We start from the raw sequence: 12,798 nt of genomic DNA, 5'->3' as shown, positions 1-12,798 counted from the left end.
TTCTTGAGTAGCTAGACAGGACGCCAGGAAATCGGACCCCAGGAGCGTCCACCTTTGGTCGGGCGCCGCACCCCCATCTTGTCCGGGGCTTCTCACCTGAGCTGGGTGTCCCCCGCACCCCCTCCCGGGCCGCCTCCTGCCCGGCCGCCCCGCTCCCACTTCCTCCCGCCGCCCCGCCCCTTCCACATTCCTGTCCCGCCGGGCCAGCCCCGCGCCCGTCGCAGCCAGCCCGCCGCGTACCGCCTGCTGCTCAGCGCACAGCCGTCCACCAGCCCGGGATGAACGAGTCCCAGGCTGCGGGAGAGGACGCGCCGAACAGCGGGCGCTCGGTCAAGGTGGTCCTGGTGGGCGACGGGGGCTGCGGGAAGACGTCCCTGATGATGGTCTTCGCCAACGGGGCCTTCCCAGAGGTGAGTGCCTCACCCTTGGCCCTGCGCTGGGACACCCCCATGTGCGGGTCTGCTTAGAGCTGCCTCGAAAGAACCCAGCTCTAGCCTCCTAGGGGGAATCTCAGCAGGGCCTGGCGTCGAAGGCAAGAGTTTTTCAGTTTTAGCCAGTGGGAGCGAAGTGGGACTAATGGCACTTAGGGGGAGGGGTGTCCCAGCGACTGAATTAGGCCACCTGGGAAAATAGCAAATCCCTAAGAGAGCAGTTGTCACTACTTGGCGAAGAGAGTGTGAGGACTTTGGAGCTCGACTGGCAGCAGTAGAATCAAGCCTTTGCCTCTTACAGCTGTGTGCCTTTGGGCACGTCCCTTACCCTCTCTGTGCCTGTTTCCTTAACTGCCTGATAGGACTAACAACCCCTACCTGAGCGTATAGAAGAGTGCTGAAAGTTAGTAAGTGATGTTCGTCGGGCGACCCCACCTCTTCTTCAACCCAACTCACTAGGGTGCACATCCCCATGCTTCACCTTAGAGAGGAAAACTGGTACACAAACCTTTCTCTGACGACTCCGATTCTCCTTATGCCTTGCTTCGACTCTAACTAAGCCTCAGTTTCCCAGAGCAACCTGATAGGGGGAAGGGAGTTGGGACAGTGAGGCTGAAGGCTCAGTCAGTACCTGGTGCATCCTGGCTGTCTAGGCTTGTGTCTGTGAGTCCTTGACAGACTGTCCAGACAATTCAGTAGATCTCATGACTAGGACAGTGGCTGAGCCCTCTTTCTGTGCCTCCTCGAGGAGTCTGGGCGTCTGTGGGTCTGCCTTCAGCAGCATATCTTTTCCTGTCCCTACATCCATCTGGCCTCTGGGATTATGCAGAGGTGGACAGTTTGACGGAAGGGGCCAGAGAAGCTGATCTGGCAAATAGGGCACAGTCTTGTTTGCCACTCCGAATACCAGTGGTTTTTATGGTTTTTTGTGGGGGGGTTGAGGGGGTGGGGGGTTGTATTTTTACTTTAGTGGTTTCTGTTTTGTTTTCGAGACAGGATATTACTGTGGAGGCCTTGAACACTCAGTCTCCTGTCTCTTTGCCCAAGGATTGCTGAGATTAAATGTATGTGCCACCCATCTCAGAGCCTTTGGTTTTGTGGTATGCAAAGCTGACGTCACCTCCTTTGACCAGTTACACAGTTTTTGTTTTTTGTTTTTTGTTTTGTTTGTTTGCTTGTTTTTAAGTATAAGAGATATTTTTCAGGTCTTTAGGTACTCCCCATGGGAACCCAACCATCATGGGAACCAAGAGATCAGAGGAGGCACCTAAAGGGGGGGGCGTGGCTCGGCATCACTGTCCTGGGTCAGACATTCTAGACGGTGACATTGACAGCAGGAGCCATACCAATTTCATATGGAAACACCTTTAAGTCCACGAACTGTGTATAGGTTGATTTTTGTTTTTGTTTTTTGTGGTTTTTCAAGACAGGGTTTCTGTGTGTAGTCCTGGCTGCCCTAGAACTTACTCTGACCTGGCTGACCTCTGCCTCCCAAGTGCTCGGATTAAAGGCATGTGCCATCACTTGAGAGACTCATGAACTATATATGTTTTACAGGACACACTGGAGTGACAGAAGACCAGAGTGGTCACGGGGGGGGGGGGGGGGGGGGGGGGGGTGTGGATCAACCTTATCCTTAGACTGCCTTTGTCTAGGAAGTCCCTGGCATGAGAGAGGGCTCTTTTTTAATTATATTTTAGTTAGTTAGCAAGTTAGTTTTGTTTTTGAGACAAAGTCTCTGTATGTAGTCTACATTCATCTCAAATCAATGATCCTCCTGCCTCTGCTTCCATAATGCTGGGACTACAGATATGAAATACCACTATTAGAGACAGGGCTTCTCTGTATGTGTAGCCTAGCTGTCCTAGAATTTTCTCTATAGACCAGACTAGCCTCAGACACAGAGATTTGCCTGTCTGCTTGGGACTGCAGGAGTGTGATGCTGCTGGCCAGCTGGTACCGTGAGACAAGGTCTCGGTCTTAAGTAATCCAGACTGACCTCAGATTCAATATATAGCCAATGATGCCCCTTAAAAAAAAGATTTATTTATTTTATTTATATGAGTACATTGTAGCTGTCTTCAGATATACCAAAAGAAGCCATGGGACCCTATATAGATAGCTGTGAGCCACCATGTGGTTGCTGGGAACTCAGGACCTTTGGAAGAGCAGTCAGTGATCTCAACTGCTGAGCCATCTCTCCAGCCCCAAGGATGCCTTCTAACCTTCTTGCCTCCACCTCCCAAGTGTGACTGCAGGCAGAGCCTTTTGAGGAAAACATGAGGGTAGTAGCTCTGATCTGGTGCTCAGGTCACCCTTGCATTCCATGACATCTGAAGCCACCTCCACTGCCCAGGTTCCTGTCTTCCAGGCTTTCTGTCTTCAGCAAAGCGCAGAGGAGAGAATGGATGGTTGGAGAAGCCTCTTATCTTCACCTGCTAACCTCCAACTTCAAGTTTATGGCCAAAGGGGCAAAATAGAGCTTATGGGGCAAGGAGAGACCTCTTCCCAAGAAGTCTCAGGTAGCACTGAGAACACAGCCATTCTTAGTGGTTTACAAGACAGGAACAGGAGGTGGGAGCAAGCACTCACCTGCGGAACTATTCAAGTCTGCAGTCCTACCTGGGAAACCCTGTCCTCCTTCTGTAATGGTCACCTATCTGTGAACCCCAGGAGGGCAGAACCAAGATTGAGTCATCTCTGTCCTGGGTCAACTCAAGCCAGGCTTTGTGTCTCTTCCTGAACAAAACAGATAAGATTAGTCACTTCTGCCTAGGGAGTCGGGGCAAAGAACACCACAAAAGGTATAAAGTCACATTCCAAAGTAAGGTAAGGCAGTGACACTTCTCAGGGATGCAGCTAACACAGCCCTTCCAGCTCACCTCAGGTCTGTCTGCTGTCAGGAGCAGGGATTGATGACCTCAGAAGAGGCAGGTGGCTGGAGTGGACAGCGCCAGCGCTGTCTGCCTGGTCCACTCCCCTCAGAGCTTCTTGCTGTTACTGAGGTTGTGGGAGTCAAGTGTTTAGAGAGCAGTGGGCTGAGGCCACATCACAGGTGTTTGTGAGACACTGGTCTGTGTCTCCCAAGAGTTTTGTTGTAGGCCCTCAACTGCTATGTGAGTGACCAAACTGGGTCTCTAATGCAGAGGTGTCTCCACTGTGATCCTTGCTCTAGGGCAGAGGCCAGAGACTACAGTTGGTGTCTTTTTTTTTTTCTTTTTTAAAGATTTATTTATTTATTATATATAAGTTCGCTGTAGCTGTCTCCAGACACACCAGAAGAGGGCATCAGATCTCATTACAGATGGTTGTGAGCCACCATGTGGTTGCTGGGATTTGAACTCAGGACCTCTGGAAGAGCAGTCAGTGCTCTTAACTGCTGAGCCATCTCTCCAGCCCTTTTTTTTTTTGAGACGGAGTTTCTCTATGTAGCCCTGGCTGTCCTCGAACTCACTCTGTAGCCCAGGCTGGCCTCGAACTCAGAAATCTGCCTGCCTCTGCCTCCCAAGTGCTGGGATTAAAGGCGTGCGCCACCACCGCCCAGCTTACAGTTGGTGTCTTAATTAGGGTTTTATTGCTGTAAAGAAACCCCATGACCATGGCAACTCTTCTAAAGGACAGCATTTAACTGGGGCTGGCTTACAGTATCAGAGGTTCAGTCCATTATGGTCATGGCAGGAAGCATGGCAGTGTAAAGGCAGGCTTGGTGCTTGAGAAAGAACTGAGAATTCTTCAGCTTGATCTGCAGACAACAGCAGAAGACTGTGTGCTACACTGGACATAGCTTGAGCATAGGGGACATCAAAGCCAGCACCCACAGTGACACACTTCTTCCAATAAGGCCACACCTCCTAATAGTGCCTCTACCTATAAGCCAAGCATCCAAATCCACCAGTCTGTGGGGACCAAACCTATTCAAACCGCCACAGGTGGGGATGGGAAAGGAAATATCCAGGGGGATGACAGGGCTGGTGTGGACAATGTCAAGCAGGTGACTAGTGACCATAAGTGCTGGACCAGGTCTTCATTTGCATCCTGAGATGACACTCTTTCTCTTAACCAGTGATGGTACAGGTCCAAGGCCATGTTCAGCTGGTAGTGGTCAGAACTGGGTCCTAAGCCATGCTCATTTGATCTCAAAGCCAGTACAATCCTTGAACTACCCAGGAGGAAAAAAGTGCCCAAGGGTAGAGCATGTACAGAGGGGCAGGAAGGCTGCCTGAGCCCTTGTCTGTTCCTATCCATAGGAGAACAGAATATCCATGCCCCATGCCATCTTCTCCATATTTCTCAAGGTGCCTACTCTTCTTTCCCCTGCATGCTTCAGGTGCCCATCTCTATGATTGCCCCTCCCAGCTGGCCAGAGCTTGACTCAGAGGACTGACAGACAGGCAGGCATGAAGTCCTACTGAGTCACAGGCAAGTAGGAGCCCTGCCTGACATGGGAAGGAGGAGACTAGGGATCACCACATCATGACCCTCCAAGCCAGCCCTGGCCAAGAGAGCCTGGAATGATGGCTCACGCCTGTCATCCCAGCACTCAGAGGCTGAGGCAGAAAACCTGCAGTTAGGTTGCAGGCCATTCTGAGCTATAGTTAGAACTTACCTAACAAAGAAAGGGGAGAGAGGGAGAGGATTGCCCAGCAGGTAAAGGCACTGCCCACCAACCTGACAGCCTGAGTTCCATCCACAGGACCCACATAGTAGGAGATCACAGACCCCTGAGGGTTGTTCTCTGACCTCTACATGGGTACTCTGCCATGTGTAACCCCCCCCCAATAAATGTAATAAAAAATAAACAAATGGGGGCTAGGGCTAGAGCTCAGGTGCTAGAGTGCTCAACTGTCACAAAGTCCTGGATTCAGTCTCCACCATCACACAAACTAGATGTGGTGGTGCCTGTCTGTGTTTGCAGGATTCAGGAGATGGAACCAGGAAGATCAAAAGTTCAAGGTGTTCCTTGGCTACAGGAGACCCTGGTTCAAATAACAAACCAATGACAAGACCAGGAGGTCAAGAGTTGCTCCCAGCAAAAGGCTGCAGAAGCAGCAGTTTGGCAAATGTTATTACCTGTGGCTCAGGTCCTATTCTGCAAAGGTTCCTAGCGTTTGATCTAGCTATCAAACCTGTCATGTTCACTCTTCAACCATTGTAGAGAGGGTGTATCTCCAAATCTGGGACAAAAGCAGATTGGTACAGGGCTTTGGGAGGGGCAGAAAAGAGGAGAACCCCAATTCTTTCTGAACCAAGGAGGTCAGCCAGTCTCCAGTGGACAAGTCTGTGGTGGGATAGGGGACTGTTTCTATTGCCGCTCTGAAAAACCATGACCAAAAAGCAAGTTGGGGAGGAAAGGGTTTATTCAGCTTATACTTCTATAATGCTGTTCGTCATCAAAGGAAGTCAAAGAGGGCAGAAATGTAGAAGCAGGAGCTGATGCAGAAGCCATGGACGGGTACAGCTTACTGGGCGCCTTCCCTTGGCTTGTTCAACCTGCCTTCTTATGGAACCCAGGACCACTAACCCAGGGATGGCACCACCCACAATGGGCTAGGCCCTCCCCCATCAATCACTAATTAAGAAATGCCCTACAGCTGGATCTTATGGAGGCATTAAGGTTCCTTCCTTTCAGATAACTCTAGTTTATGGTCAAGTTGACATAAGACCAGCCAACACAGGGATTGTGCTCTGGGTAACCCACTCTGGAGGAGCCACAACCAGGGCCTGTGTGTGTGTGTGGCAGGGAGGATCAGAAAAGGCAGGCTGAGACAGGGAGTGTGTGACAGGAATCTTCAGATTTATGAGGTTTGAGAGGAGCCATGCATGGTGATCTATGTCTCTAATTCCAGTATTCAGAAAGTGAAAACCAAAGAGGATTGTAAGCTCTAGTTGAGACTGGGCTATATAGCAAAACCCCATCTCAAAAAGAAGCCTCCTCACCAGGCAGTGGTGGCGCATGCCTTTAATCCCAGCACTTGGGAGGCAGAGGCAGGTGGATTTCTGAGTTCGAGGCCAGCCTGTTCTACAGAGTGAGTTCCAGGACAGCCAGGGCTACACAGAGAAACCCTATCTCGAAACAACAAAACAAAACAAAAGCAAAAGCCAAGCATGATGGTGGATGCCTTTAATCCCAGCACTCAAGAGGCAGAGGCAAGTGTATTTCTATATGTTCTAGGCCAATCAGGTCTATGTAGCAAGGTTACACAGTGAGACCATGTCTCAAAAACTCAAAAAAAAATAAAGGGGGGTAGTGGTGTCTGGAGAGATGGCTCAGTGCCTGATACTCTTGCAGAAGACGCAATATCCACATGGTAGATCCAAGTGTCAGTAACTCCAGTTCCAGGAGATCTTCTGCTTTCTTCTGACTTCCTGCGTACATGGCACACATGTAGTGCACATACGTACATGTAGGCAAAAAAAAAAAAAAAAAAAAAAAAAAAAAAGGAGCTGGGTGTGTTAATCTCAGTTCTTGAGAGGCAGAGGCAGGTGGGTTTACATAGTGAGTTCCAGGACACCAGGGCTATATAGAGACCATCTCAAAAGAAATAGAATATTTTTAGAAAAGAACCGTTCTATTGCTATGAAGAAACACCACAACCAAGGCAACTCTTTTTGTTGTTTTGGGACAGGGTTTCTTTGTGAAGCTCGTAATCCTGAAACAAGCTCGGTAGGCCAGGCTGGCCTTGAAGTCACAGAGACACAGGCTTGTGCTACCACCACTGGGCTGACCAAGGAATGCTTATAAAGGAAAGCATTTAATTGGGGGCTTGCTTACAGTTTCAGAGATTCGTCCATTATCAGCATGGCTGTCCGTAGGCAGACAGGGCATGCCTGTTTTGTGCCAGGCTGGAGAAATTACTGGGAATTCTACATCCAGGCCTGCAGGCAGCAAGAACAGGCCTGGTCATACTTGCTGGTGATCTCACTACCAAAGAGGCTGAGGAAGGAGGACAGCCATGAATTCAAGTATAGTTTAGGCTAGCAAGATCCCAACTCAAAGGAAAAGAAGTCAGGAGCGGTAGGATGTTCCACACTTTTAATCCTAGCATGTAGGGGCTGGTGACAGAAGAATCAGGAATCAAAACCAGCCTGGGGTTTATGAGAATCTATTTAAAACAGAAGGAGGGAAGTAAAGAGAGTCTGAGCTCCCCAAGACAGGCTGAATCCTCTTTAGCACAGGCTTCCCAGTGCCCAGAGCTAGGCCTGGAGAAAGGGCTACATGAATGTATGAATGAACAAGGGGAGAAGCTGGTGTAGGTTAATGTCTTCCCAGGAAGAGGGAAGATCTCAGGGGAGAGCTCACAAGTGGGTACTGGACAAAGCGAATGCCAGTAAGCCAGCATGTAGGGCATGCCTGTTTTGTACCAGGCTGTGTGCCAAGCACCTGACTCCTAAATGTAATGTTCTACTCTACTAGAGGGACTTCGGTCTTCCCGTTTACAATCAAGGAAAACACGACCGAGGAGGATGGGGACCTTCCTGGCACCAAGCTCTAAGCCTTTCCCCAAGCCTGGTCACTGAGAACTGGGAGCCTTCTCAGAAGAAACAACTATAGTGAGGGGTTGTTGTGTAGACATTCCTGGGGATCTGGCTTGCCCCAGAACCCTCAAAAGCTTAACTGTCCCCTTTCTTTTTCAGAGCTACAGTCCCACAGTGTTTGAGCGCTATTGCACCACTCTGCAAATGAAGGGTAAACCTGTGTGCCTCCAAATCTGGGACACAGCCGGTAGGTGGGGACTTTAGGGGAGGCAGGAAAGAGAAGGGGAACCCTAGTGGCTTGTGAACCAGGAGGCGAGCCAGTCTCCAGAGAACAGCACTGGCAGCAGGAGGGGCCCTAGGAAACTCAACCCTCACCTGCATGTGCCCACATCTCCTGCCCAGGGCAGTCAGAGATGGGCTGGTCCTGGCCTCCTAAGCTTTGTACCCTGAATGTAGCTTCTCTGATACCTCCTGACCTTGGTCTGTGCCCCGAAGGCTCCTGGCCTGGCTCATACACGGGTTAGCTCAAAACCAAACTCAGCAGGGCTCCAAAGCTCCCTCTATTCAACCCGCTCAGACCCCTTTGTTGGCGTCATGTTGGCTCTTGCCTTCACTGCACAAGCAAGAGCAAAGCGGGTTCCTAAGCCTGGCCTCTGCTGCACACTCACCCCTGGAATAGGATCTTCCAACCATGGCTTCTCCAGGCCAAGGCTGCCTGTGCTGCAAACCACAAGCAGGCCAAGAAAGAGCCACCCCAAAGGGACATCCACATGAGATACAAAACTTGACCCTGCCCTCCAAAAGCCCAGGTCGTGATGACCTCCCTGGTGTTGGAGAGATGCTGAGAGCAGGCGGGAGGACCACAGGCAGTGACTCCTCTCCTTTGCCTAGGGCAAGATGACTATGACCGCCTTCGGCCCTTGTTCTATCCTGATGCCAATGTTTTGCTTCTCTGCTTCGATGTGACCAATCCAAACAGCTTTGACAACATCTCCAACCGGGTAGGTGCTGGGGTGATGGAGGACATAATGTCAATCTCCAGGCCACTGCTCATCACTCTTTTTTGTTTGTTTGTTTGTTTGTTTTTTTCAAGACAGGGTTTCTCTGTGTAGCCCTGGCTGTCCTGGAACTCACTCTGTAGACCAGACTGGCCTCGAAATCAGAAGTCTGCCTGCCTCTGCCTCTCAAATGCTGAGATTAAAGGTGTGTGCCACCACCACCCGGTTCTGCTCATCATTCTTTATCCTGTCAGCTGTCAAAGCTTGGCAGGCCTGGGGCTGGGCTGATGACTCAGTGGTTAAGAGGACATTACTGAGCTTGGGCATGGGTCTTTAATCCCAGCACTAGAGTGGCAGAGGCATGGGTATTTCTATGAGTTTGAGGCTAGCCTGGTTTACATAGTGAGTTCCAGGCCATTCACAGATACACAATGAGGAGAGAGAGAGAGAGAGAGAGAGAGAGAGAGAGAGAGAGAGAGAGAGAGAGAGAGAGAGAGAGAGAGAGAGAGAGAGAATGAGAGAGAACGAGAGAGAGAGAGAACGAGAGCACTAACATCCACCTGTAACTTTAGCTACAGGCAAATACATATGCACACACATTATTTTTAAAAATAATAAAGGGTTTGAAGAGATAGCTTAGTAGCTAAGAGCACTTGTTGCTCTTGCAGAGGACCAAGGCTCAGTTCCCAGCACCCATGTGTTGTTCACAACCATTCATAACTCCAGCTCCAGGAGATTGGACATCTTCTTTTGAACTCTATGGTCAGACATGTATGTGGTGCATATACATACACGCAGGTAAAATACTCATCTAATAAACTAAAAATTTTTAAGTGAATATTTTTTAAGTGTATGGTCTGGAGATGACTGAGAGGTTAAGAGCACTGGTTGCTCTTCCAGAGGATCCCAGATCCCAGCGCCTATACAGTAGTTTATAACTGCCTATCACCCCTGTTCCAGGGGATCTAATGTCCTCTTCTGGCCTCCACAGGCACAGTGTGCACATGGTACACAGACAAAACATGCAGACACATTAAAAAGAAAAAAAAAAGTGCTAGACATAGTGGCACATGCCTTTAATCCCAGTACCCAGGAGGCAGAGGCAGGCAGTCTATAGCAGTCTGAGGCCAACCTGGTCTACACAGTGAGCTATTCCTAGTGAATTCAGGGATTCATTGTGAAACCCTGTCCAAAAAAAAAAAAAGCTTGGCAAGTCTTAGATATGTCTGGGTTTGATGGATACATAGGTAATGTAAGACCCAGAACAAGACAGCAGCTTGTTCGGGACACATAGAAGTATGGCTGCTGGGTCTCTCCTCTGACTCTCACTCCAGCAGCTCCTGCCTGTCCTCAGCTACAGGTTAGAACACTGGCTTTTTCCCTTCTGACTCTGCTGAGAAGGCTGGGTGACTCAGAGGCTGTCTCCCTAGCCGGGGCCTCGTGGAAGTCATGGGAACTGTAAAGTCCAACACTAATTGCTCTTGCCTGTCCACTCCATTCCTGCCATTGTTGGTAGTCAGTGGTCTCTCATGATGCCCTAAAATCGAGAGGGCTTCCCAAGGCTACCCGCAAGGATCAAAGAGCCAATCCTTTGAGTTCTTCTGCCCAGCCATGGCACAGCCCCTCACCCACTGCTTGCCAAGGCCTCCACACAAGCAGTACATGGCCAGGTTCCCTTGGGCGGTGACAGCATAAGGAAAGACAACAGTAAGGAAGTGGCAGCAACAACGTTAAGAAATTGTCATGTTTTCGATAAGAGTGGGGGAGGGAAGATAATAGCATTCAAAAAAAAAAAAAAGAAATAAAACAAACAAAAACCTTGTCATGCCTGGCATGGTAACAATCCCAGCACTCAAGAAGGACAGGCAATGCTAGGCAGTGGTGGCATACGCCTTTAATCCCAGCCCTTGGGAGGCAGAGGCCGGTGGGTTTCTGAGTTCGAGGTCAGCCTGGTCTACAAAGTGAGTTCCAGGACAGCCAGGGCTATACAGAGAAACCCTGTCTCAAAAAAACCAAAGGGAAAAAAAAAAATAAAGACAGGCAAGGCAATCTCTTTGAGTTTGAAGCCACCCCTGTCAACATAGTAAGTCCCCCCAACTAGCCAGGGATGCACAGTGAAACTGTCCCAAAAAAGTAAACAGAATGTGCCTTGGAGTGTGCGCTGCTCCAACGTTTACATGAGTGTTTGTTAACTTATCGTCCTCACATGCATTCCTCAACACCCCTCTGCACCAGGCCCTTACAGATATTAGGGGCGGGGGCGAGGGATAGTGGTGCCTCTGATGCACTGGAAACAGTGGGTAGATTCTGAATTCTCCTATAAGGCAGAGCCCCAGGATTTGCTGATCGCGTATGGGTGGATAAAAGAGAAGAAGCTAGACCACAGCAAGCAGAAGGCAGTTACCTCCTCCCCAGGGTGAGGAGCAGCCTGGGATAGAGTGAGGTTAAACAGGTCTCTGGTAGCTGGAAACAGCAGGTCCTCTGTAGGGAGTGTGGAGCTGGCCTAGGAAACCATTGAGGAGCCACCAGTTGGGCAGGGTACAGCCAAGGGAGCTGAGGAGGCCACCCAAGTCGCCAGACTAGCTAGTGAAGAGGAGAGCCAGTGGGAGAGGAGGGGCAGAATGGGGAGAACTGGGAGAGCCAGAAGAGCAGGTCCTGAACCCAGTGCAGGCTGCTCTAAAGGAAGTGATCCTGGTGTCTAGGTTCTCACAGGCTTGGTCCAGCTGAGGTCTCACAGTTGGGTTCAGTGGAGCCACCCAGCAGCCCCTTCCCAAGAACAGACTTGGTGTGTATGGAGAGACTACCTGAGCTCCATTTAGTTCCAGGATCCAGAGAATTTTAGCAGCTTTTCCTGAGTGGCCCACCAAACAGCCATGGACTCCTGAAGATGAGAAAGCTCCTCTATATCTCTGGTGCCCCAGATGTGTGGTCAAGGCGAAAATAACTCATCCCTAGTGTTCTTCTGGGGGTCCTCCCTCCTGTTGAGGCAAAGGTCTTGCTCTCTCTCTCTCTCTCTCTCTCTCTCTCTCTCTCTCTCTCTCTCTCTCTCTCTCTCCCTCCCTCCCTCCCTCTCTCCCTCCCTCCCCTCCTCCTTCCCTTTCTCTCTCTCCCTCCCTCCCTCCCCTCCTCCTTCCCTTTCTCTCTCTCCCTCCCCCCTCCCTCCCTCTCTCTTTCTCTTTCTTTGTTTCTTTCTGAGACAAGATCTTTCTGCCTAACCCCAGATATCCTGGAATTCACTGTGTAGACCAGGCTAGCAAACCAGGCTAACCTTAAACTCACAGAGATCCTCCTACTTCTGCCTCCCAAGTTATGGTATTAAAGCTCTGTGCCACCATATCTGACTTAGTTACTTTTAAATAAATGCATATTTGGCCCATTTTGAAAGGTAGCCAAAGCAGCCCTTACCTTGCTGGTGATAGAGGGAGAAGCTGGACTCTAAGCCCCACCTACTGGGCTCAGATCCCTCCGTTACCAATCATGCCAATCATGTGACCGTGACCAAGGCTAAGTTATACAGTCCTCTATGTCTTACTGACTGCATCTGTAATGAGCTCAGCTACAGAATCTGCCAGTAAGGCATTAAAATACACATGGGGGCTGGAGAGACAGCTTTGAGGTCAAGGGCATCGGCTGCTCTTCCACAGGGTTTGACTCCCAGCACCCACATAGCAGCTCACAGGTGCCTGTAACTCCGGTCTGGGAGCATCAGAAGCCCACGTCTGACTCCAAGAGAATCTGTGCAGGCACAGATGCTGCAGATATGCATGCTGACAAAATGCAAGAAAATTATAGCCAGGCATGGTGGCACACACTTTAATCCCAGAGCTGGGAGGCAGAGGCAGGTGGATCTGAGTTTGAGGCCGTTCTAGTCTACACAGTGAATTCCAGGACAG

General features: G+C 50.1%; 1 protein-coding gene across 1 annotated transcript in view; it reads left to right on the top strand.

Moving 5' to 3' along the window:
- The first annotated feature begins 201 nt into the window (after positions 1 to 201).
- Rhod (ras homolog family member D) overlaps positions 202 to 12,798 on the top strand; it is a 14,090-nt gene continuing 1,493 nt past the window's right edge. The window contains exons 1-3 of the mRNA XM_031389180.1: positions 202 to 410; positions 8,067 to 8,154; positions 8,799 to 8,908. Coding sequence (XP_031245040.1) covers positions 279 to 410; positions 8,067 to 8,154; positions 8,799 to 8,908 — 330 coding nt within the window. The 5' untranslated portion in view covers positions 202 to 278. The remainder of the gene's footprint in view (positions 411 to 8,066; positions 8,155 to 8,798; positions 8,909 to 12,798) is intronic.

The sequence above is a fragment of the Mastomys coucha genome, unplaced genomic scaffold, assembly GCF_008632895.1.
Source record: "Mastomys coucha isolate ucsf_1 unplaced genomic scaffold, UCSF_Mcou_1 pScaffold21, whole genome shotgun sequence".
NCBI classification, from domain to species: domain Eukaryota; kingdom Metazoa; phylum Chordata; class Mammalia; order Rodentia; family Muridae; genus Mastomys; species Mastomys coucha.
This window is presented reverse-complemented; position numbering and strand designations above follow the sequence as displayed.